The 27,587-nt window shown below is 39.5% G+C and overlaps 1 protein-coding gene across 2 annotated transcripts in view; it reads right to left on the bottom strand.

The window, feature by feature from the left end:
- Positions 1 to 27,587, bottom strand: part of PARD3B (par-3 family cell polarity regulator beta) — a 995,632-nt gene that overhangs the window by 421,008 nt on the left and 547,037 nt on the right. For both annotated transcript variants that reach the window (XM_035007317.1, XM_035007318.1), the window contains exons 7-10: positions 27,125 to 27,250; positions 24,392 to 24,750; positions 21,313 to 21,452; positions 19,590 to 19,718 (exon numbers count right to left, since the gene is read on the bottom strand). In XM_035007317.1, the coding sequence (XP_034863208.1) occupies positions 19,590 to 19,718; positions 21,313 to 21,452; positions 24,392 to 24,750; positions 27,125 to 27,250 (754 nt within the window). The remainder of the gene's footprint in view (positions 1 to 19,589; positions 19,719 to 21,312; positions 21,453 to 24,391; positions 24,751 to 27,124; positions 27,251 to 27,587) is intronic.

A 27,587-nucleotide genomic window follows, 5' to 3' on the forward strand; every position in this document is an offset into this window, starting at 1 on the left:
CCTAATTTCACTTGATCACGGAAAACACCTTTGCATGAAGCATATTAGAGGAAAAGTATTCCCCCCTACACTTAAAGACATGTTGCTTTAGAGAACACAGGGGAGGTCAAGGTAGAAAGGAATGGAGTGGGGAACAGAGAAGGTTCAAGAGAGAAGAAATCTTGTAGGTCATGAACAATGTCCTAGAGATACCACACAGCCTCACGGTTAAGTTTCTAGTTCCATTACTTCTGTGTCACGCTTCTGTGTACATGCCATATGTCACAACTCGCATCATCGATAAAAGAGTATCATAGAAGAAAAGTACAGACTCAGGCCAGGCTTCCAAAGACATAGAACAGCAAGTACATTCTGGAGCCCTTATTCCATAAAGGGGAAAAAAATGACATTTAGTTTCTTTATGAGAAATTAATTTATTTTTAGTTTTAGTTTTTAGTTTTGGATTGGGAGATTTCTGCCGATAATATAAAGACAATGGATTACAGTTATTTTCACTGGGATCTTAGGAAGTCACAGATTAAGATATCTAGCCACTAGAGTAAAAGTATAAAAATGTTCTATCTAACACCCACCATTCTGAGTATGTGTGTCATTATTTAGGGCACAACAATTCTTTTAGTGAAGATAATATAATTTTCTTCCCAACTCAAGAATTCTAAAGGCAGAGATTGTGTCTCCAATACCTTCATTTTCTCCAGAAGACCCAATAAATGTTCTTTCACTTTGAGGCACAGAACTTTGAAGGGCAGAGTCGTGTTTATTAAATTATGCTACAATGTAGTAACAGTACTACCACAGACTCAAGAAAGTAGTATTTTTGTGGGGGCTGGAGGAGGGGGTAATTTGTTTGTTGGTGAAGGCTTTAAAAAAGGAAATGATGAAAATATAGCCATTTTAACTCTATCCTTCATCTGATGTTTGAGTTGTACCTAATGAGACTCCAGCTGGAAACCAATCCCCTTTAGAACACTATCCATGATAAATAATCCTAAATTCCAAATAGAGATTGAGAAATCTCAGTGGGTAGCAACCATTTTAAATTCACCGTACATGTTATGTTTACTATTGTAATGAGAATGTTCTTACCATATATGTAATATGTCCTTTATATATGTAGATGAAGGCATATAATTTGCATTTTATCTTAATTAAATCAATTACGCTATTAAAATTAATTTTCAGATAAAATTGACTTCAAAATAAGAAGTCATTTATGTTCTGTAGAGTATGAAAAATCCATCAAAAGTAAAATGTGGATATATCTTCCCTATTCCCACTATGACAAGCAAATTGGGGAGAAAGGAAACCTACCCAGAGTTAATTAATGGGGAAAAGTGTATCAGTCAGTTGCTGTCATAAAAACGTTGCATAACAAACCATGCCAAATTGGGATATGAACAATAAGGCTCACATATCTGCAGGTTGACTGGGGTTTGCATGACCTAGGCTAGACTCAAGTAGGTTTGCCTTCAAAGTGTGGGGCACATACATGTCTGCTCCATGTATCTAGCATCTTCCTTAGACCACTGGATATCTGAAACATGTTTCTCACATGCTGAAAGACAGGAATGCAAATATGAAAGTATCTTTAAAGCCTTTGTTCACAAAACATCCACTGACATCTAATTGGCCAAATGAATTCGCATGGCCAAATCCACAGGCTGCACTTGGAAAAGAACTATCCACAAACACATAATGAGACTATGACAAGAGGATGGATATATAATGCTACTATTTGGAAGTGAATTGAGATCAATAATCCCATCCTCCAACTGAGTGATATATATATATATATATATATCTCCCATATATATTTTATATATGGGAGATACCAAGGGTTAATAATATATCATAGGGTTTTTATTTCTTTTAATCATATCTTTCCTTTCCTTTGGTATCACATTTTCTACTGACACATATATTCATTCATCTGTGATCGTCTGAATGTTGGTGTCCCCCCAAATTCACATGTTGAAATCTTAATCCCCATGGTGATGGCATTTAGAGGTGGGGCCTTTGGAAGGCAATTATGTCATGGGGGTGGAATCCTCATGAATGGGATTAATGCCTTTATAAAGAGCTCCCTAGACATTGTCATCATTAAGGATACAACGAGAAATCTGTGATGCAGAAGACAGTCCTTACCTGGTCATGCTGGCATCCTGATCTTGGGCTTTCAACCTCTAGAGCTGTGAAAAATAAGTTCCCCTTGTTTATAAGCCACCCAACCTGCAGTATTGTTACAGCAGTCCAAATGGACTAACACACCATCCTATAGTCTGTACTTGAGAGTGGCTTCTATGTCTGTGTGATTTTCCCAAGGTAGAGGAAGTCTGTATCCTAGATCTGGGAAGATTCCTGCCCCTGCATCTCTGCATTTTTCCTGCCAGGTTCTTAAAAGGGACTGTTCAGGTGGCTCTAGAGTCCTAAATAAATGGCTTAGGTTACTGAATACTGCCTTTCACTTTATGTTATTCTTCTTCAGTATTCATCTTCCAAATGATCCTCTCCCTTGCTGTTTTTATATATATGTGAAAGCAGGACAAGGGTAAGGGAGCAATTTCTATGGCCTTAATTCCTGTAAATTCAGTGTGTAATTACAAGAAGTTTAAAAGTTCAGCACACTTCCAATTAGTATTTCCCTAGATGTAGGTTGAGCAGGATTTCTTTCTTCCCTGAACTAATGGATCTTCATTTTCCAACAAAGTCAAGTACGCATCAAAGACTAAACAAGGACTATCTCATGCCTAAGGAATTTTTTTTTAATTAATCTATCACAACTCCATTTTTACTTGCTGATACGTGAAAAAGGAAGACTCATCTAAGTACAGTGAGTGAATGAAGCATTTTAGTCAAGCATTTTCCTGATAGTACAGACCTACAATTTTTATGATATTGAAGTCAAGCATAAGAAAAAAAAAGCTTTATTTTACATGTATGTGTGTATATATCAAATACAGAAATTATTTTCACCTCAAAAGAAATTTTGCAGTGAAGGTATAATGGAATAAGAGACTCTTTACTTAATATCTCCAAACACCCTGATTTTGTGTCTCAGAATATAAGCCACTTGTTCCTTCCCTGATTTTACCAGTGAGAAAACAATTTGCCCTCCTCTGAATTCCATTTTACTTTCTTTTTCCCATTCTTATGATTCTCATCACTTTTCCTATTCCTCCTAAGAGCACTGCTGATAAGTGTTGGATCAGTTAACTCTCCCATTGTAGTTCAATATGGACCACAGTTAATTAATATTAAAAAATTATTTTAAAAACTGCTAATTAAGTTCCACTATCACCATGACCACTGTCATCAAATGGGATTTTGGAATATTGGGTAGTGGATTTAGGATACATACAGCAACAAATTCCTGTTCCTCATTTTCTACAATGCTAATAAGCTGAATCATGACCTGTTGCCATACTGATGCCTATGAAGGGCTGAGCAATGCAAGAAAATAGCTCACAAATGTTTCTAAGAACTCACATTTATTTTGGCTCATCTGATCACCATATCCGCTCTTGAGTTTTGATATGGGGTGGAGTAAATCTGTCATTCACTTCTACTTTATTATGACAGCTGGTGTTATTTGGCAACTACTCTGTTCAAATTAACCCTAAAAAAAGCAATTTTTCACATTTAAAACAAAGATCGTGTCTCTATCAACTCCTAAACAATTGGGTTAGAAGTTTAAATTCACTTACTGAGTGACTTCACTTACTCTAAATAAAACTGAAAAGCAAATAAACCAAAAGTTCCTTCGACATTTTTTGTTTGTTTGTTTTACTAAATTGGGCAGCATTGTGTACAAACACCAAATCAAACACTCTCAATGTATCTGGTATCTCCCTGTCTTTGCCTTTCAAATCCATTGCATATTAGTCATGGGTAATCCAGAATATTTTTTATATGCTATTTGACCCGAAGGAAGATTCAAAGTCATAATTCAAATATGTTAATGACTGCTAGAAGAGAGACCTGACCAATTACTTTCTTGTTAAGGCAGTCCTTGATCCTAGGCTTTGTCTCTTGTCGATGTAGAGTTCATCCCATTATTTTAGCCACATCAAAAGTAGGGCATTGGCTAAACAAACATGCATGATTTATAAAGGCAGCCGTATTTTAGTGATAGAAAGCAAGCCATCTAGTGTTTAATGGGGACCGTATGTTCAGATGCCTCTTCAACTTATTTTTTTTTTTCTGTTACACTAGGGAATGGAAACCCAACCTCCTAAAAAAACAAGCTGAGAAACATAAAGAATAAAAAAAATTCTAGAATTATGAATAAATGCAGTTTATTTACTAATATGTTATAATGACAGAATAGGAATATATCAATTTTAACCATTCTTCAGCCTATCAGGACACGTTGTGCTCTGCCTCAATCTCTAACTTCCAACAAAAATATCTGTATTAGCAGAAAATTCAGCTGCAGCTTCCTAAAAAAACATGAATGGTGTTCTAAGAACATCATGTATGAGCAAAAATTCACTTTTTCCCTCCTAGCAGTCTACTCAAATAATCTCCCCACCTTCTCTTAAAGGAAAGCAGATTTGGGAACCTAAAATAAATGGAATGGTCTTCCTTCCACTTTCTTCACTCTCTGGTCTGAGGTAATTAATGTCTACTCAATACCATGCTCAATCATGTTTCCCCTGGGACAGTACTTTCAATTAAACCTTTTATTTCATCCAGGAACGCCTGGTCTCATTGACCACTGTACTTTTTATCTGTGGATTTATGATAATCTAATGCACATCTCCTCACAGGCAGAATGGCCTTATGAGTCCTTATTGTTCTGATGCCAAAAGAGAAGTGAAAAACAAAATTAGCTTCTGCGGAAGCCAGGAAGGAAACCACATTTGTTTAACACAGCGAGAGGCCTTTCACTACCTGCCCAACGGCCTTGACCATCACACTGCCCTGGCCTCTCAATGTGCTGGCTGCCCTTGTCTGGCTGCTCCAGTCTGATAAGACCTGCCAACTCCCTTGAGAGCCACTGGACGCTGAGGGGTGAGAGGCAACGCCATCCTCGGGTTACATTTTCAAAGGGTTGTGAAGGAAGTCAGACATTTACGTGCTATTGCAATTCTTTTCTGTAAGAAACCCTACAGGTTAAAGAGGAACCTCTGAACTACTATCTGACAGCAAATGCTGGGCTTTTCGAAAAGGAAGCCACTAGCTTGTTTGTAGCTATGTGCCTTTACTTTCTTTCCAACTAGGACCCACATGATTTGGTTTCTGTTTCAGAAGTACACAAATTATAGTGACATGTTATTAACTTAACCACTATGAGAAATTACATATATTTTTTTTTTTACGGTCATACTCCGTTATGTAGCTGAAGATAAGGTTCGATCTAGTGTACTTCCATCTCTTCATGATACGGGGAATAAGTCACTGCTATGTATATCCTCAAACACAAGTTCAGCAGCCTTCATCTTTAATTTCCTTGTATGCCTACGTAGCACATAAAATTATCAAGTTAATAATTGCATTAATATTTATTTATATAATGTATTTACAATCTGTCTCATACCAAAGAGGAATTGAGGTGGCTCGCATTAATCATTACATTGAAAGTATCTGCCAAGTTTTCAACAAGTTGCTAGTGCAGACACAATCCTATTTTTCAAATTGAAGAATTCAGAACCCAGAGATTTTTTATTGCATGAAGGATGGCCAAAAGCTTAATGAAGTGTTTGCAATTCATTCACTTTTCTTCATGTGTAATGGAAATGAGCTTTAAATAAACTAGGATGGTAGGGACAGACGAGACAATTTCTACTTAAAAAACACGTTAAGTTTTTTAAGTTTGTATTTAAGTTTTTAAGCATGTATTTAAGTTTGTTTGTAAACCTGCTTCTTATAACGTGAATTTTTCCTCTCTCTGTCAAAAGGAATACTGATAAATTGTGCCTGGGTTGCAAAGAGCCAACAGGGTTTATTCACTGCACAGTATCTCCAGAGCATAACACTATGTAATAATTTACATTCTATCAGATGTGTTATATTTAAAAACATCTTATGGGAAAATGCACCAAAACTTCCAATATTGGAAAGAAGGAACACATTTCCTTCCGAGCTAACTACAGGAGTGAATGAAGTCTTTTATGGTACCCACAGCTGTGGTGGCATCAGAAGATTGCAGGAAGGGCTACACCTGTGTGTATTAACTACTATAGCAACAAGAACCACAATGGCAAGGGGTCAACAAGGTGGCCATGACGGAGATCTCTGCTGGCAGTATATTATTCTACATTTACTTAAGAGAAATCACTCTTTACATCACATGCTCCCGAGGCATTCTGAACTGTAGAACAAACAAATGCTCAGAGGCACACTCCTGCAGCCCATTCATATATAGAGAGATCATTCATAATTCAGATGCTATCTGTATTGAGCGTCATGCCAAAATTTGATGCACATAAATTCAGAGAATACTATTTTGCTGTAGGAAGTGGTCTAAGAGACCAATTAGTTCAATCTCCTCGTTTTGTAGATAAGGGTCCTCTTCTCCCTGTTTACTGTCAATTTTTTTATTTTGATAATTTTAGTATTTATTAGTTTATCACTATCTCCATAATCCAGCTCTTATTCCCAAGTCCCCGATCAAGATTGTGGGTATCTACTGTAGAAAGGTAAATCTACATGGGCTGGGAAGAAAAGTCACATGAAGAGGGACAGGAGTTTATGTTTAGCAAGAGTGTCATGATGAAAAATATTGCTGAACAACAAAGTTAGCGAAAAGGGCAAGTCTTCTCTACTCTGGCTTCTCTCACACCGTATTTTCATCAAAAAAGAACTCAATAAGCTCTTCATGAATGGAATTAAGAAAGATAAGACCCAAGAAGTTAAATGACTTTTCTAAACTTGAACATCTAGAGTGGCGGTCCTGGGTCAATAAAGGGCATCTCACATCCCTGACCAATACTCATTCTGCTATAGAACAGTGTTCTCTTCAGCTTTCCTAACCGAATGTGAGAGATTGTAACAATATTAGCCCCAGTGAGTTATGCCTCCTGGAAGTGTGACTCTGCTGCTCTTTCCAGGCAGTCATGGCATCTATCTACCCATCCCCTGAATCCTAATGGGCATTGTGACTTGCTTTGACAAAAAGAATGAAGCAGAAGTAACACTGTGCAACCTGCAAGGCTAGAACTTAAGAGCCCCTGCATCTTCTATTTTTGTTGTTCTGAAATGTCCTATAAGGAAGCTGGACTAGCTTTCTAGAAGATGAAAAGACACATTAACTAGAATCAAGGTGCCCCACCCAACAGCCAGAACCAAGTGACAGCCATGTAGTGAGACCATCTTGAACCTTCCCGCCTTGCAGATGCTCCAGTTGAATGCAAGCCTCAGGAATAAACCTAAACCCAGAACTTAGGGAACTTATGAACACAGACTTTATAAAAGAAGGCGTCAAATGGATCTTAAATTTGATGGATTTCTATATTATCCTTGGAAATAGTCTGGTTATAGACATACAAATTTTGCTCACATGACAGCATAAGTAGCCAACAGTATTATCACTATGACCAAAATGTTCCTCTCCTCTACTCCTCCCTTTTCCTCAGTCTTCCTTCCTGCCATTGGCTCATGCTTTTCCATATCCCTGGACTTCCTACTTTCCTTGCTTCTTTGAATCTATCCATGGCCCAAACAGAATTTCATTAATGAAATTTTTCATAATTTTAAAGTCGTTATTGATTTCTTCATTTTATATAACTTCTGGTTCACTATTAACCTCTTAGCTTATTCCTTCAATTTGTGCAACTAAAAAAAATATGTGTACAACTCTTCCCCTCCCAACCGCCTTCCCCACAGAAGGTAGTGTGCCATATTTTTTGTGTCTCTAATGACACTCAGCATTGTCTATAAGTTCTTGGAGTTCAGGGATCATGTCTTAATACATTTTAGAGTACACAGTATTTGGCTCTAGCACAAATAAATGTTTACTAAATATCTGATCAGCTAAACTGGGAATAGGTATTCAGTATTTGCTGAACAATTGAGTCCTTTCATCATCAGTATGGACCCAGAAATAGAGGGCAGTAGAGGGCTGATAATTCTCCTGGATACCAGTCTCTGAGTATCAAAGAAGAGAAATATTTGGTCTCAGGGAGATGGAATGCAAGCAAGTAACAGGTAAGATGTTTTGGTTGGGGTTTTTTTTGTGTTTTGCCTTTTTGGAGTTTGTTTTTTGTTTTTTGCTTGTTTGTTTCTGTGTGTTTTTCCCCTCCAGTGGGAAGTCAAGGGTCTACAGATGAAATATGTAGCTTCTGGGAAGGAGAAGAGGGAGAAGGTGAGCTCTTTCAAGTTACGCTGAAAGTCTATAACTCCCCTGCAGGGTGATAAGGTCAACAGTTCCATATACCAGGAGCCACAGACTCCAATATTTATGAAATAATGACCATCAAGGGGAGGCTTTGTTGTTCTTGGGGATATTTTTCTCCATTCTCCTACCATTACCTCCATCTTCATCACCACCTGGCATTTTAATATAAGTTAATGTAATGTACCATTATCTTCCTCATCATCACCACCGGGCATTTTAATGTAGAAACATAATGCAGAAATATATTCTGTAATAGAAAGATACCATACTGAGTGTTATTTGCTTCTAGAAAGGCAGGATGAAGGTCAGAAGAAAGAAGAGAGGAAGGAAAAGGAGAGAACGAGGAAAGGTGGGAAAACTGAAACAACATATCAAGCCGTTAAACAATCCCTCCTTTGGTCGTTAAGCCTCTAAGAAATGCAAAGAATTAATTACGGAAAGACTAGGTGATAAAATTCCTTCACATAACTCAATAAGTGGCCAGGAAACATAATTGAACTCGTTTATAATTGAATATCCTGCCATCAGGGCAGACTTAAAGAAGGGTAAACTTAAAGAGACATAACAATATTAAATGTTCTTTTGTCTTTTTAATGTTTGTGATTAAACATTCTTTTTAAAGAGAGACCTGGGATAGTGGTGGGGCTTCATTTAGGCAGCAACAGGAACTGAATAGCATGTGATTTGTACTTGAGCATCTTAATTTAAATAATTTAATATCTTAAAGAAAAACGCATCTTAATTCCTTCAACGTTTTATTACATCTGACAAGTTCAGTACAAGGGCACCTATCTATTCGTGCATTATGCGTCATATGTTCTGCACACTCATTAAAAATAATGAGAACATATTGAAAAGTCATTGCCCAGAGAATCTTTGGGGATGGGGCATGGGAAGAGTAAGTGGCAACAGATTGTGATTTAAGTGTCTATCTCTGTTTTATCAGCCCTTAGGAGGAAGAGAAAAAAAAAAAGAAGTAGCAATCCTAAGCTGATACTGTTTAATGATAAAGATCACACATTTTCCTGAAAAACAGGCAGATGAAACATATTCAAACCTTTAAGTACACTTTCAAAATGAGATGGACCGTAGTGGCAGTTTCACGACTGCGGTACTTAGCTAACCACGATCAATTAAGGCTATACTTCTCCCCCGCCCAAATCTTTAAATATCCGTTACAAAATGAACGCATTTCCTTATCTTACACCAAATGTGCCTTAGCAAACGTACTGATCACAGGCCGAGAGGTAATTAAGCAAATCAAGGTCATCCCCCGAGTTTCGTAACCACCTTCTTACCCAGCTGCTCCCTATCAACACCTGGCATGAATTATTGGAAACATTTGGCTAACGTGGATAATAAGAAGGATATAATCTGTGGTTGGTTACAGTCTTGCTTTTTCTGAGCTGTTGAAACATGTATGTTTAGAAAATTCTTCTTTTTAATCGAACCTCCAGAAGCCTAATCATGGCCACAGTGGCCACTAAAAAGACATACGTCTTCTACCACAAGAGGACAGCCGAATCTCATGGCCCTCAGCCTTAACACTGCAGGAGAATGTAACTAGGCCCCAGTCCTCTGAAATTTCGTGAGAGCTTCTTTTCAGCATAGAACACTTCTTCTTCCACTACCTTCCAATCTCCCAACAAAACCAGTCTTGTGATAAAAGTCATTATTTTCATTCTGACACCTGGAAGCCATACAACCAGGCAAAATGACCAGCACTTCCTCCATCTGTTTTAATAATGCTGAACCAGAGCATTTAGCATCATCTATTTTATCAAGACTAGATTTTGCTGACAAGGGTTCAGTAAAATTCTTTCAGGTATAAGTGCTTCCCAGGGAGTAGCAAATGACTACGAATCCCTCGGCCTTGTGGGTTATTGAATGCATTAAAAAACTTGGCAAAGAAGAAGGACTTAGTCACTTAGTACACAGAACAACTGAAAGAAGGTGTGATGTGCAGCCCAGTGAGGTAGAAATCTTAAAAAAAAAAATCCTGATTTTGACAAACAATGTAAAGTTTGGTAAGGGGAAATGTCTCCATGTCTCATTTTCCCCATTTTTAAGATAGGAATAGCTAAACATAGTTGCTTTGTGACAGTAAATGAGGATCATCTTCTTAGGATCTTTGAAATCTTTGCCATGAGTTCAACCATAGCAGGATTGGGGGAGGGGGGTAGAATATGGTCCATGTAAGGGGCCAATGGAGCATATCTCACCCTATAGCATCCCATCTTGGGGACAGAGAGGAAGGGAGAAGGGACAGAGGTGTAAGTGCCAACAAATACCAATAACCCAATCTTCAAAACTGCCCTAGAAGCACCTCTCTTTGGTATGTGCTTAGATCTACAGGTTACAAGGTGGCATACAACAAATTTTGAGCACAATCAAATTGAGTGTGGGAATTTAAAAGCACAATCGAGTCGGGCCTGAAAAAGTCAAGTACAATTGAGTTTGCCTAAATGAATCAGGAGTAATTGAGTTGAGTAACTGGATTGTGCTCAGCACTGGCCCTTTGCCAAAATGAGAGGCACATGACCAGAGACGCAACTCAACTGGTCTTCAAATTTTCACAGGATATTTCTTCCAGAGCAAAAAATTCTTGCAGAATAGAAAAAGTTGAAAATTTGGTTATTGGAATTAGTCAGGTATAGTGACTGAGTTATCCTATAGGCCTTTATGCCCTTTATAACAAAACCACTATTCCAATGGTTCTCAAACTTGAGTAAGCATCAGAAGTACCTGGAGGGCTTGTTAAAAATATATCTTTAGCTCTAACCCTAGAGTTTCTGATTCTTGAGGTCTGAAAGGAGCCTGAGAATTTGCACGTGTGACAGATTCTGAGGTAACGGTAGTCTGCTGATCCGAGACCGCACTTTGAGAGCCATTTCAACTGAGATTGAAGCACTTAAAAAAATACTGCAGGTTGGCAGGGTCTTAAGATGGCTGCTGGGCAGCTGGCTCCTGACAGAAGAAAAGATGTGGAGTGGGTTGCTACCTCCTGGCCTAAATGAAAGTGATATTGAGTTGAATTCTGAAGATGAAGCCCCATTAGAGAACTCTGGACTTAACTTACAGGAATATAAAGAAGATGGGGCCATTACAGAAACAGAGATCTCAGATTTCCCAACTGAGGGACCAAAGCCTGGAGTAGAGGCAAATGTAAGTGCATATGAAGAATGCCCCTCTGGGATTCCCTTAAATATGTAGCATAAATTTCAAGAATTGCATAAAAAACATTCTGAACAGAAAACCTCAACTTCAGGAATCAGAGGGAAAAAGAGAAAACACTCCAGGAAAGGTAAATTGAAGAATGAAGAAGATTCTCATAGTGAACAGACCTCAAGTGAAACCCAGTGGAAGGAGCTTACTCAGTATTTTGGATTCAACGATAGGTTTGGCCCCCCTCAATCTCCTAACCCTGAGATCATAACCTGAGTGGAAATCAAGAGCTGGATGCTTAACCCACCGACACACCCAGGTGCCCCTGATTTACATTCTCTCAGTACTATCCCTATCCTCACTGTCTTGTGTAGTGATAACGAGAGAAATTGCTAATGCTCTGAAATTTGAGGAAATCTATGCATATTATTTTTATTTGGTTTAAAGTAATTGTATCAGGAAGGATAATGCATTAGATACAGATTAGACATAAAGTAGGAGCCACAGCGCCTTTAGCAATACCCTTTCCAGCCTTCTATATCATCTGCTTTAATAATGTGTAGCTTTCATTTATTCAGTCAACAAATACTTACTGAACATACAGTGTGCACCAGGTACAGGAAATAACAACAGAAGATAATATTATTTGACACTCACTGTGTAGCAGCATCTGTGCTCAGCTAATTCTCACAACCCTACAAGATAGGTGCTGTTATTATCCTCATTTGACAAATGAGGAAACTGAGACACAGAGAGGTTGAGTAAGATTGCAAAACAAGGATTCACATTCTATGTGCCCTATTCTAAGTACTTTATACACATCTCTAATGCTGACAGTCTCTTAGGTAGATAATACTCTGATCCCTGAGTTAGAGGTGAGGAACAGGGCTGTGGGTGGGGGTGGTAGCTCAGGAAAGTAACTTAATCAAGACCATTCAGCCAATAGGTAGTAAAGCCAGGATTCAACCCAGGTCTGACTGATCCCAGATCCCAGGCTCCTAATGATTACATTATAGCCAAATACAATAAGCTCTTAGCAGGTATCTGAACGTCTTTTCACCTCTTCCAATTTATTCCAAACAACACTATTTCTCATGTTAGCCCTTGCTCAGTAAGCCATCGAGTTGGGCTGCCTACTATCTTCTTGATGTGTTTTATGTTTTCTAATCTCAGAGTACTTGAAGATGCTGTTTCCTTTCCCCCTGTATCTCTGCATTTTGAAATCCTACTCAATCAAGATCAAGACCTTTCTCAAACACTATCATGATCTTAAAGGTTTTCTTGGTCCCCCAACTTTGAATCCCCATAACACTTCATTGAATAATTTGACCAACTCATACTCTTCTTTATAGGCTAGAAGCTCCTTGAGGACATGAACACATCTTACTCATCTCTGAAGTTCATGTTGCAGAACCTTGACTAGGATTAGATGAATACTGCTTGAACGGAATTGCACTAAATGGGGAAAAATATGGTAGAGAGAAGGAGAAATGGAGACTATATTTTAGCAAGGATTCCATCTTAAGTCACAAGAACTGTGTTATTTGGAGAATTCATAAAATATAGCTGCGTTTTGATTTCTGAATAATTATTTAAATTCCAAAACGTAACTCCTGCACTTTGGTTTAGGTAGACAAATCATTCTGAAATCATCCTTCAATTTCTGCTACTTATCCACAAATAGCTGCTATAATATTCATTCTTCCTTAAGTACCTTGGTTAATTAAGCATGGAATCATTTGAATCTAATAGCCAAAGGGAATAAAATAATATATCAGTTAAATGAGGTTCATCTAAGATTTCAAATGAAAATTCTTGCATGATTTATGATATTAAATAATTTGACATTTGAAGGTATGAATTTTTCACTTCCTAAGAAGATAAACAGTAAAGGAACAGGAGCCACATGTCCTTTGCAAAGGCAGTCACAGGGATTGGTAAATATGGTGGTCCTGGACCACACTAAGCTCAGTAGCTATTCGGGGAGCGTCCACACACATGTGTGTGGGGAGCATTTCTTTTTTCCTCAGTGAAAGCAATATTCTTAAATGAAAGTCACATTGGCATGACAAACATGGCTGGCTAGCTTTTGGATCTCAGTCATGCCAGGCAGCGGCAACTTGCTTGCGTGAAATATAGTTAATCCCACTTGCAGAGGCCGGCATTTAATACAGGCAAACTTGGCAGGTAGAAATTATAAATACATTTGAAATGTTCTCAGCTCGCTTTACCCACCAGGGGTTGCTGTGATTTGCAGGATAATTTAAAGATAAGGCAGCAGGTCAGAACATGAAACATTAAAGAGGTTAACAAAGGAATGGCACCATGTTTGTTTCTCCCAGTAAATGAAAGAAGACACACATGTGCGCACGTATATGCACCTACATGACAAACAACACAGTCTCTCTCGCTTGCTCTCGCTCTGAAACTCTCAAAAAACTAAAGGCAGCACATCAATAGGAAACCTTTAGTTTTCATGATCTTTCCTAAACTGACACTTTGCATAAGAACACAAGAATTTGGGGTGCCAGGGATGGGAGAGAAGTCGTAGAGCGTGTCTCTCACAGAACACGCGCCAAACAAAGCGCTGATTACGGAGCACAGCGTTCATTTCAAGTGCAGACGCAGACACAGCACTTCCACCTTGGGATTCTATTACCAACACTAGCCTCAAAGTCCCTTTTGCAAAAACGTTCCTTATGTGAACACCTCTTTAATAAACTCTCACCCAGTCAGGGGGTGAAGACATCAAAGCGTCTTCCAGCTTGGGATTCTGGAAAGATTGCCTTTGAAACACGGCTCCTTTGGTAAAGATACTAGAAAGAGCTTAAACAGTTGTGATGCTAGTACATGAATTCCTCTCATTTGATGTTCATCCTGGCCTGCCGCCGATGGAACGAAGGTTGGCTAAATGCACCGCTGCATTTGTGATACTAACCAGTTGCTCGGGAGGAAGGACATGGAAAGAAGTCAGCCCAGCCCTCCCATGGCAGGTCAGGAGAAATAACCAGGAAATGGGTGCTCAGGCCTCTGCAATGACAGAGGGTCACATCCGAGAAAGACCATCCTATATTGGGACTTCCTGTATCACTGCTGACCACATGCTCCCTGGGCTCTAAGTGTTAAGACTTTACAAGGAGAGAAGATAAGGAGGAAGTAAGGAAGATTTAACTGTCGGAAACCAGGCAGAGCAGTGCCATTCAGAGGGGATCCAGCTCCTGAAACAGCAAGGCTTGAGAGAAGGGAGAGGACAGTTTCTCAGAACAGGAAAACAATAAACACGGTTTGTTTTCTTCAAAGGAGATAGAACAAGACAAAAGCAGGAAGTGCTGTCCTTCCTTCATCCTGCCAGATTTTCAATGGAAGTTAAGTGTGTGCCTCAGTCACGATAAGGGAGGAGAGACCAAAGTGGTGACACCTTCATTTTTTTTGAAAGAAAAATACAGAGTGCGTCACATAGCACACTGTTCTTCTTTCTGTTCTTTCAAATAGTCCTGTGCATGTCACCCTATGAAGTGATTCACAGAGAAACAGTGCTGTGCGTGCCAAACGTGACCTCTCTTTAAACTTCCTGTATGGTTCTTGCCACTTAGCACTCAAGGAAGGCATTTGGGCTGGACAAAGAAGACTAGTCCATATTTCCTCAAAACAAGGATTCTGGGTCCACATTACTTCGGTGCTTGTAATCCTCAAAGGCCTTGCTTTGCTGTGGTTACAAAGAATATTCCACATATTTAGATAATTAGAAGTCAAATGTTTTTTAAAGAGTCTAGACTGTTTGCCAGAGAATTCTAGGAGAAGGGATACTAACCACATGACTTCCAAATTTGGTATAAAACTAAAAACAATGAGAACAAATAATTTATTGGCACTCATAATCTCACAGTTGCACAATTAATTTAATATGCTCCCTGGGGGGCTTGGCCTATGATGTCACTTTTTGGGATAGAAATCAAATTTCACTAAATTCTACTAAATGAGAGTGAACTAATACACACAAGCTGCCTGACTTATGGATTTAGTTTCAAACCAAAAAAAATTTTTTCTCTATTTTGTAATTCAGTATTTTGGACACCAGTATGTATTTTAAAATAATAATTAAAAAATCAATGGTCAAAATAATGGTTAGTCAGTCCCAGGCAAGCCTGAATAGATCTATTTTCCCTACAAAGTATCTGAAGTTTAGTACTGTGCTTTTATTGTATTTAATACTACAGAGGTGGCAAGGTACTAGAATAATTATAGGTGACATATATTGAGAATTTACAATTGGCCAGGAACTATGCCAAGAGCTTTGCATATATGATCTCTTTTAATCTTCGCAACAATCTTTTTTTTTTTTTTAAGATTTTATTTATTTATTTGACAGAGAGAGACAGTGAGAGAGGGAACACAAGCAGGGGGAGTGGGAGAGGGAGAAGCAGGCTTTCCGCTGAGCAGGGAGCCCGATGCGGGGCTCGATCCCAGGACTCCGGGATCATGACCTGAGCCGAAGGCAGACTTTTAACGACTGAGCCACCCAGGCACCCCTCTTCGCAACAATCTTATGATAAAGATGAGTCAAATGAGCCTTAGAATGATTTTGTGAGCTGCTCTAGATCACACAGAAACATTGTGTGATGCGGAACTTCCAGAGTTGAACTCCAGAGATAATGCGCAAAGCGTTAAGAAACCGATGCCTCCAGTTCCTGAGCAATGCAGGACCATCAACAGGTTACTTCACCACACTGAACCTCTTTTCTCATCTGCAAATTAGATTTGGACATACTGATTCTTTCAGCCCCCTTTACTTTGAAAATTCTATTTTTACATTCATTAACTTCCAGCTGCAACTGTCTGTGATTGAGAATGCATTCAGAATTTCAACCAGGGTAAAGTCACATCCCTCTCCCCCTTACCCGGGGGCGGGGGGGGGGGGAGCTTCTAGAACAAAGGAATAGCAGTGAAGTTAAGAATTCTAGAAGACACACACACACACACACACACACACACGAATTCTAGAAGACACAGGGAAAGGGGTAAAAAGAACTATTAGATGGGAAACTGAGGCCTCATGAGGGTATATGAGTTCTCAGCTGGAGCTCTGTTATTAGGTTCTTTTATTGGCTAGAATGTTCCTTTCTCTTCCTTTTTTTTTTTTTTTTTTTTTTAAGATTTTATTTATTTGAGAGAGAGAGAAGAGCACTCACACAAGCCGGGGGGGAGGGGGGGCGGCGGGCACAGGGAGAGGGAGAAACAGACTTCCTGCTGAGCAGGGAGCCCCCCATAGCAGCTCAATCCCAGGATCCTGGGATCATGACCTGAGCTGAAGGGAGACGCTTAACTGATTGAGCCACCCAGGCACCCATGGAATGTTTCTGTTTCTAGGCAGGGTTTCACTCATTCCAGGACCATAGTTCAACAGAATACACAGTCAAAACTTCTTTCCTTATTCTTAATCTCAGGAAACAAACTGAGGGTTGCTGGAGTGGTGGGGGGTGGGAGGGATGGGGTGGCTGGGTGATAGACATTGGGGAGGATATGTGCTATGGTGAGCACTGTGAATTGTGTAAGACTGTTGAATCACAGACCTGTACTTCTGAAACAAATAATACATTATATGTTAAAAAAAAAAAAAAAAAAAAGAAGATAGCAGGAAGGGAAAAATGAAGGCGGGGAAATGGGAGATGGGAGACGAACCATGAGAGACTATGGACTCTGAGAAACAAACTGAGGGTTCTAGAGGGGAGAGGGGTTGGGGGATGGGTTAGCTTGGTGATGGGTATTAAAGAGGGCACGTACTGCATGGAGCACTGGGTGTTATAAGCAAACAATGAATCATGGAACACTACACCAAAAACTAATGATGTATGGTGCTTAACATAATAAAATAAAATTAAAGACACAAAAACTTCTTTCCTTGTTCTCCTATCCCTGACACAAGCACATAGTTCCTCCAAAGTTTTCTAAGAGTTTTATCCTTAGCAACCGAAAAGTTGGACAAGAAGTGAAGGGCTTCCTGTCATATGTACATGCTGCCTCTTTCTAATTATTTCTTCTCACTGTGACCCCTGTAGAGAAGGACCAAGGTGTTTGGATAAATAAAAGATTGAAAGAAAAATCCATCTGCATTCTAGGAAAAAAAATCTGGACTCTAAGTTTCTGCAGCATTTCTTTTTAGGAAGAGTAAGGAGCTTAAGTGAGGAAATGAGAAGGAAATTCAAGATTCTGCCTTCCAAAATGGCTGGCAATGGAGGAGTCAAGTGGAGGAAAGCAGGTGAGGAGTATAGTCTTTACAGCTCATACCACCTAATCTTCTTCCCTTCCCTGTTTTACTGCAGATCTTCCCAGAGCATTCAATAGGGCAAGGGGAAAAATGGACAAGATGATGGGAAGGAGAAGGAAGGACCAGAAACGTGGTGGGAAGGGGGTCCTTTGGTCAGGATTGGAGCATTAATAAATAAGAGAGGTGTTTCAGGAAGGTTGTATATTCAAACATGAATATAAGCATAGATAACAGAATATTAGGCTTACAGTAGTTATCTTAGAATTTATCTAGTCTTATCACCTTATCAATGGGAGAATTTTTTCTAGAGCATCTCGGACAGATGGTGAGGTTGGCTCTGTTCCAACATTTTAAGTTGCCCGTTTTCTTCTTGGACAGCTCCAACAGTTAGAAACTATTGTAACTTGTAATATTATCACTTCCAAATATTTGTTCTGGTACCAGCTCAAGGAGGGCAGGAAATGAGTCTTAATTATTTTTGTATCCCCAGAACCTCCAACTTAGTGCACAGCCTGTACTTAGTAAATTGTTAGTCAGATTAATACATAAGTACACTAATGGATAGAAACTACCTGAAGAAATATATTAAGTCTACTTTTTTGATCCATACAAAAACTCCTTATTACTTGATAGCAATAAAAATGTGTCCTAAACTTTCTCTTTTTCAAGCTGACTGCAGTCAGTTTTCTCAACTAACCCTCACTGGTTCTGATGATCGAACTCTGGATGTACCTACCTCATTACCTATATGAACCTTTGTCATTTCTTATGTAGATGCAAAAGAAATAAAATTTTTAAAAGGGGGTAATTAAAAATCCTTTTTGTTATTAGCCATAAAAGTCCTTTGAATTTTTCTATAGCCTTCTTAAATACATGTCAGTAATAAAACAATAGGTGTTCATTATTTTAAAAATGAGAAAATTAAAATGTCTCATAATCCCAACCTTCTGGGTGCATCTCCTGCTGGTTCTTTGTTTGTTTTTAAGATATTTTAATGTAATCTGATCATGCTGCCTATATCATTTTATGCACTACTTTTTTTCTTAATGCTCTATGAACCTTTTTCTCACGTTATTATCAGTTCATCCCCAAGACCATTTTAAGTAACTATTACATTTCATTGGAGAGCTATCTAGTTATTTATCTAACTAATACCTTACAGTTGTACAGCGCCCAATAGATCACTAAAATAAATAGGACTCGAGAAAAAAAAAGTCAATGTACATGAATTTTTTCCACATCTTTGATGATCAGTTTAGGACAGATTACTAGAAGTACAGTTAGCAGGTCAAAGAACATACATTTTCACAAGACTTTCGAAACTCTCTTCCTCAGGGTACCGTTCCCGGCCCTCATGACTAGGTTAAATGCCCTTGTGACATGTTCCTATAGCACCCTGCAGTTCTTTTGCATCACCTTCATCACCAAAATATAACTTGGTTATATTTTATTTCCTTTTAGACTGCAAACTGCATTAAGGTGGTGAACGACCATTTTTGCTGACTGTGTTTGCATAAAGCTAACATATAGCATAACACTCAAAGTACATTTTGTTTAGTTGAATATTGTTAAATGGCTTCCTTAAAAGGGTGCTTGAATCTGTATCCCGGAAGCACTGGTGGCGTATGTCCAACTCACCGCATTAAGACCGCAAAGCCATGACACCCCCAAATGGGACCCCAAAAAACCTCCTAGTGTGATTCAGTTCTTGTTACAAACGAAACCTGTGCCTTAGAACTCATCTCTCAGCTACTATGAATTCACTGAGTGTATTAAAAACTCTGCATTGACGATTCAGTGAGACTGTGACCTGAACATTACCAGCTCTCGGGGAAGAAAGGTTCCTTCTTGACGGGCGACGACCAGCGACGCGGTCTCTCCTTGCTTGGTGCTCCTCAGCATGGCCACAAGCTCTTCCTGAGTTCGCCCAGTGACATCTCTGCCATTTACCTAACAGATGCCATCATACGAACAGATTACAACACTCTCCATCTTCTTTTTTTTTTTTAAGATTTTATTTATTTATTTGAGACAGAGAGAATGAGAGAGACAGAGAGCACATAAGAGGGGGGAGGGTCAGAGGGAGAAGCAGGCTCCCCGCCGAGCAGGGAGCCCGATGTGGGACTCGATCCCAGGACTCCAGGATCATGACCTGAGCCGAAGGCAGTCGCTTAACCAACTGAGCCACCCAGGCGTCCCTACAATTCAATTTTTTAAAGTAAATTAATTATACTGAAATGTTCACTGTCTAAACATGATGACATCAAGATTAAGAAATTTTTTTTTTTTAAGATTTTATTTATTTATTTGAGAGAGAGAGAATGAGAGAGAGCACATGGGAGGGGGGAGGGTCAGAGGGAGAAGCAGACTCCCCGCCGAGCAGGGAGCCCGATGCGGGACTCGATCCCGGGACTCCAGGATCATGACCTGAGCCGAAGGCAGTCACTTAACCGACTGAGCCACCCAGGTGCCCTCTCTCCATCTTCTTTCTATGCTAATTGGTTGCTCAAAGTAAGTAGCAAGTGGGCTCCTACAACAAATAAAGCTCTGAGAAGATGAAAACTGAACACAACATAGTTGAAACCAACTATGTTCAAAGGACCAGCACTACACTGGGCATCATTATTGTGGTGCTAGATCGTTTCAGATCGCCAGTAATAAGTATCAGCAGTTTCTCCTAAGATGCCACATTCTTATGAGGGGGACATCACACTGACAGCAGAAAATAACTCCTTAAAAAGAAGTGGATTTCAGATGCTGAACTGGCAACATTTTCTGCCTAACACAAAAAAACAGAAAATGGACCATAATCACGTGGCAAATTCCTTTGGCAGCCAAAGTCTTTTGTTATAATTAAACGGTGTTCTTCATGTTTAGAAAGTTATAGTCTCCTGGTTATCATAGATTAGAAATGATAATTTGGAGCTGTATTAGTCATTTGACACGTCCTCTTCCATAATCTAGAATTATATAAAAATGTATAGTGTTGCTTCCATGCCATGAGAAAGTTAAATAGTACCAGCCAGTTTCAGTGAGGAAGATTTCTTGAAAAGTAAGTTGATAATATACATTTAGCCAAGAAGACAATGCTACCAAACAAAAATACATGGGGGGAAAAGCCTCTCGCTTTGGGTAGTTCCAAATACTTCTTTATAGGCATAGATCAACCTGAGACAGACAGGCCCAGCCCTATGAGAAGTTTAAAGAAACTGTTACCAGAGTTTGGCTATAACTCTGAAATTCTTAGCCCTAACTGCATTTATGATGAATTCCTAGATGTGATCCAAATTCCACAGGGACCCTAAGAGGTGGAAGTAAGACAGAGAAGACAGGGAAAAGTTTGCAGTGTTACTTGCCCTTATATTGCTGGCCTTATGGGGAACTTAGAAGTCAGGCTTCCCATTAACGTTTTTTTTATATAATTAAAGTCCTTATCTTGTCTACAAGCGATAATCTTCAATATATTATATTCAAAATATAAATATTAACATATTTATTTAAATACCAAGGATATTTTATTGAAGATATTAATTCCAATTCTTACCTCCAAAATTCTGTCCCCTGATTGTAGGCGGCCATCTTTTATTGCTGCTCCCTTTGGTAAAATGTTTTTTACAAAAATGGGACCAGGCCCATGTATGGAAGAGTCTCTGGTAACCACAGTGAAACCCAGTCCTTCAGGGCCTAGTGTGTAAGACCAGGAAAATACATGATCACCTTAAATAGAAACCTTACAGTCAAGTCTGCCTAATTTAGACTAATGTAGAATAAGTAAAATATTTACATTCCAGCAAATATTTTATATTCACTTCAGTTGTTCTGGTTGCAAATACAGATTATAGTTCCTGACAGGCCATGATGGTTTCAAAGTGAATTTAGGGCCCAATGCAGATGTGTAATACTTTCGTTTATTGAGGCCCCAGAAGAAATGCCACATGTTATCCATAAACCCAGGAGATTGATTTCTCGGTAAACCATGAGCAGCCAAAGGCCATCTGACATGAGTTTTGTCAGGCACTCACTCAGCTAGCCACCCTGCAGCTCCCCCGACCTGGGCCTCAATTTCCTCCTGTGCTACATTCCCTTGCTCCCTCCCTCACTCTTGCTGTCCCACTCTCCTGCATCTCAGTATCTCTCTCTCTCTCCCGGTGTGTGGTTTTCCCTTTATCTGAAGGTATGCTCAAAGATCTCTACCCTAAAGAATCCTTACTTCAATCTTACTTCTTCAGTCTTCCACCACCAATGACCTGCCCATGACCACATCCACTAATTTTTCCTCTTCTGATCTGTCCCTCTCACTAGCTTTGACACTTCTCACCAATTGTTCTCGTGAAATTAATGGCCCCTTCTTTGGTTCTCATGTCTTTATTTTCTGATTATTTTCTTACCTCTCTGATCACATCATGTCTACCACTCTTCTCCTACTCACTGTTCTCCCACATGAACAAAGATATTCCCCAAGGATCTGCCCTAGAACAATTTGTTCTCTAGATTCTCTGCCTTGGCCAGCTCCTGGCTCCAACTGCCATCTTCCTATGGATGACACCTAAATCTCTTTGGCCCTAATCTCTCTGGTGTCAGCTTCCTTGTTAGGACCATGCACACACTTTTACCAGCATTTCAAACTTCACTATGAATCTCCTTCTCCAATTCAGATCCTGGTCTTTTCACATATACTCATCTACAAAAAATTCTAATTTTTAGTAATTGTATCTCCATTGAACGAGCCACCTGCAACTCCTCTCTCTCTCTTCCTATATCTAGTCAGCAGGCAAGGCATACATATTATATTTAGACAGATGCAACGTATCCTTTACTGATCCTTTGTTGTTTGATCTCTTCTTTGGTACACCTTTTTGCTGTCAGATTAATCTTCCCAAAGTACAGCTGTGATGGCATATTCTTTATTTTTGCATTCAAGGCTTTCTGATGGATTTTTTTTTTTAAGATTTACTTATTTTGAGAGAGAGAGGTGGGGGGGCAGCGGGAGAGGGAGAGAGAGAGAATTCCAAGCAAACTCCCCGCTGAGAGTGGAGTCCGATGCAAGGTCCCACCCCACAACCCCGAGACCATGACCTGAGCTGAAATCAAGAGTCAGACACCCAAACAACTGAGCCACCCAGGCCGCCCCCTTTCTAATGCATTCTTAAGGTTACCTTCTGTGTCTGATTTATCTATCCTCAAAGCACTCAACCCCATGTCTTATAGGTAGCTGGATAATTTGTACAAAAAATGTAACTGATACATTTACATAAAAAGCCTAGGGGCGCATGGGTGGCTCAGTTGGTTAAGTGAGCTCAGGGCATGATCTCAGGGTCCTGGGATCAAGCCCCACATCAGGCTCTGTGCTCAGTGGGGAGTCTGCTTATAGATTCTCTCTCTCTCCCTCTGCCCCTCCCCCTGCTTGTGCACGAACATGAGCATGCTCACTCACTCTCTCAAATAAATAAATAAATATTTCAAAAGAAAAAAAACCAGCCTAATTTTTAGGCACACAGGTGAATTTGTGTCTCCTAGTCAGTACAGAATTCTTTTTTTTTTTTTTTAAAGATTTTATTTATTTATTTGAGAGAGAGACTGAGAGCACATGAGAGGGGGGAGGGTCAGAGGGAGAAGCAGACCCCCCACCGAGCAGGGAGCCCGATGCGGGACTCGATCCAGGGACTCCAGGATCATGACCTGAGCCGAAGGCAGTCGCTCAACCAACTGAGCCACCCAGGCGCCCAGTACAGAATTCTTAAGGGGGAGAAAACTCTGACCAGAGGATCTTTCAGAATAACCACTATACTCTAATTAAAGGTGCATGTTACTTGTTTTTTATATATGTTCATAAGCATTTTAAAACTACCTTGTGATCATTAAATTCTGTATTAATTCAGACAAAAATTCAAGTCTTGAAGATCACATCAGAGTGCAGAAGGTTGAAGTGGGGGAAGGGATTATCAGGAGGTTACAAATAAACAAAAGCACAGAAGTACACGAAGGCTTATGTATGTATAATATTGCATAAATATGCATGTACACACATGTCCTAGTCTCATTGATCTGGGTTTGAAATGTATAGAAAATTGGAAAAGATGAAGACAAGGTTATACATGCTTTTGCAATTAAGTATGTTTTGAAAAATTGCTTGCAATGTTGAATTAGCGAAATTTCAATTATATAATTATATATAATAATTATCAATTATAATTATCACATGTTTGCTTTTTGAGGACTAAATGTTTTGCCGGTTTAAAACTGGCTTAGACAACTAGAAACATATACGTGCTTTTTGGACTTGACCTAAAGGGTGCTACAAAAATCACTAATCTTGCTCAAAATAGGGTTCAAATGAATTTCAGTGTTTCTTTAGTACTGTGTTTCTCTCAAGTTTGCAACAGTTCTTTCCATTTCCCAACATGTCTTTATCATTTTTTTTTTGTTTCAAATAATCTATACTCTCCAGAAGAAAAGAATAAGAAAGTAGTACAATTTCAAAAGAGTTAAGTTACCTACTTAAATCTATTCTTTGATACAATTAAGTGAAGGGAGAATTAACGAAATTAGCCTTAATGTGTTTCTCTTAACCAATTTTACATGTTACAATAATAGAATGCTATTAAGCATAATTTAATAATTACCTTTCTTTAGGTCAATCTTAATTTTCTTTGCATTCTTCTTGCTGCCAAACCCCATGAGAGGGGAGAGTGAGGGAGAGGATGGCTTTCTACCCAGTCTTGGCACCCGGGGGCTCTTGCTTTGTTGCAGAGAGGTCAATGCATCTTCTTCAGGACTACCTGTTCCTGTGAGATTTATGCTTTTTATTCCTGATATCCCGTGGACAGGAGGCGGCAGCTTTGTTCTCAAAACACCATCATTGTTACCAAAAATGTTAAGTGGTCCAATGACTGATTTTTCATACTGTTCACGGTTTTGAGGTGGAAGCACATGGAGGAGCACGTTGGGAGATTTCATCGCCTGACGGAAGACATCTTGAGCCCTTCAAAGAGAGTCAGTAAATATGTAACAATAGCATGTTCTAGCACGCCACTAAAGCGCCCCGCATCGTGGCATCGGGAACAGCGCAGTAGCATAAGCATGAGGAAAACTGTCACTGTTACCACCAGGATGACTGCAAACTAGATACGAATTACCACTTATGACTTGCCCACCAGGCTCCCTGACACTGGGCTCCACATGCATTAGTGACTCGCAGACTTCTCTCCTTGAATTTTTTAACAACTTCCTCAATCTTCTCATTTCATTTTAGGTCAGTACAATTCACTCTTATTTTGCAAAATGAGGAAACTGAGGCTCAGAGTGATTAGCTAACTCGTCCAATGACCCACAGTTTAAGTATTTCTAAATCTGAAAATCCATCCAGAAGTCATTACTAAAGTAAGTATAAAAGCAAACTTTAATTTCGGATGGAAAATCCTTTTGTAGTATTGATCAGAATATCAGTTAGTTCCCTTTTAGGGCTTTGTTTTAAAGTACAGGTCCTCTCTGAAATGGGTTGTATTCCAGCATTTCAATTCCGACACCAACACTTCCTCATGACGATATCTGGTGTATTGGCTGTGCCCAATGTCATAGTGAATTATCAATCCAATATATACCCTCCCTTTATTCTATTATAGAGTGCCTGTATTTTTTACTTTTTTGTCTTAGCACTTGGGTTTTTTTCCTCAGATTTCCTACTACCTTTTCTCTCCATCCTTACCCCTCATGACTATGTAAAACAACTACCTTTCCCAGCCTTTCCTGCCAATGAGATTTACATAGAAGGGCTACAGGAAAGCTGGGAGCCAGAAAGTTCTTTCTTCTCCTATTTCTCCAAACTCAGAACCCCAGCAGCTACCTGGTGACCATGACACAACTTAAAGAGAGTAGCCACTTAGTAGGGATGGCAAAGCGGAAAGAGGGAAGATGCCCCGTTTGCTGATGCTTGCGGAGCTGCCACACCACCTCGGGACTGCCACCTCCACACTTATTTGTCTTTAGGGGGGAAAATACTAATCTTGTTTAAGGTACCTTTATTTTAGGTCTCTGTCAGTAGCAGCCACATCAAATAATAGCGAATCATAATTCCAACTACTATCTGCCCTGCCCCGTCCCCCACCCCTAACTTTACTGAATGAACTGCTTACTCTCCATGTTGGTAGGGGAAGGGCAAGAAGATCCCACAGAGGCAGCCCAACTCCTCTGGTCAGTCCCCTGACTGGGAGTCAGTTTCTGTCTTTCTTTTTTTTTTTTTTTTTTAAGATTTTATTTATTTATTTGACAGAGAGATAGAGAGCACAAGTAGGCAGAGAGGCAGGCAGAGGGAGACGGAGAAGCAGGCTGTCCGTTGAGCAAGGAGCCCGATGCGGGGCTCGATCCCAGGACCCTGGGATCATGACCTGAGCCGAAGGCAGCCGCTTAACCAACTGAGCCACCCAGGCGCCCCTGGGAGTCAGTTTCTACTCCATACTGCCTTCAAACTGAATTTGTATGAGCCTCAGTTTCTACCTTGCATACCTATCAAGTCCTTATAAAAAGTAGGGTGGTATTATTATTTGAAGAAATAGACTTTTCAGTTTTCATTTCTTTCCACACTTAAGGAGCCAGTGCCCACAGCCCTTCTCACCCACAACCATTCACCCTCCCCCCCCACACCCCCCAAAAACCAAACATACAAATATCGACAGAGAATGGTTACAGATAATATATACGATGTCTTGTTTGAGTCAGAAACAAGAGAAGCTGGTGGTCATTACTAAGGAGTCTTAATTAGTATTGATTCCCTTGTTCTAGAGCCCCACTGCAATGCCAACATACATTTAAAAAAATATGCATCAGACTGCTGCATACTCTAATTCTTAGCTATAAGAACCTATTCCCATAACATTTGCACATGCAGAAAAATGATTACTTGAGGGAGAATATTTTAATTTTTTTTTATTTGTTTCTATTACTCAGTGAGTCCTCACAGACATCTCTCACAGACATTTAGTTTAAGGAAGACTGCTGACACAAAGCTAGTTAATTAATAAGCTGAACTAACAGTCTGTGAAAAGAGTCGTTAAATACCAGTCTAACTGACCCACAGCCCAAACAAAACAAACCCATCTGTGGATGATCCAAACAGACAACCAAGCGGGAAGGCTTGCTTGTATTCTTCAGTTTCCTATTCTTGGGGTCGCCAGAGACATGTGCAGGCCACCTTTGCAGATGCTAACACCTAAGATGCCTTTGAAAATGGATGTCCTGGGGTCATTCAAAGGGGACTGACCAGATATTCTAACAACAATTTTGATCATCAAGAGCTTAGTAATGATTATAAGTATGCTAGGAATCAATACAGTAAATAAAACAATGAAAAAAATGCTTACTGAGCAAAGGTTTTGTCTACAAGGTCCACGCTGTTGATTTTTACAATACATTCATTTTCATGAAATAGTCCCTCCCGCTTGGACCTGCTATTTTCTTCAATGCCGCGGATGAAGAGTCCTAGAATCCTAAATGCAAAATTTAAGTTGAAACAGAATTACTGAATAATAATATGCTATTTTTTTCTCCACTTGCAACTATTCAGAAATAAGTATTGGTTTCTATTTATGAAAGAAATTATGCTTTATATTCAGGCAACTGTTTGTTGTTTAAATCCTTAATAAAAAAAAAAAAAAAAAATCCAGTGAAAGAGAAAAAGACCTTCAAGACAGACACACATAAACACCGATGAGCCAGGCCTCCATTGCCATGCCTGCCATATTCTTGGGAAAGGCCACCACAGCTCAATGGAGTTGAGGACCCAGAGGTATCTGGTTTGGAGAAGGGTGTCAGGCTGACTGTAAT

Source organism: Mirounga leonina, unplaced genomic scaffold (genome assembly GCF_011800145.1).
Source record: "Mirounga leonina isolate KUSES-001 unplaced genomic scaffold, KU_Mleo_1.0 Mir_151, whole genome shotgun sequence".
Lineage (NCBI taxonomy): Eukaryota > Metazoa > Chordata > Mammalia > Carnivora > Phocidae > Mirounga > Mirounga leonina.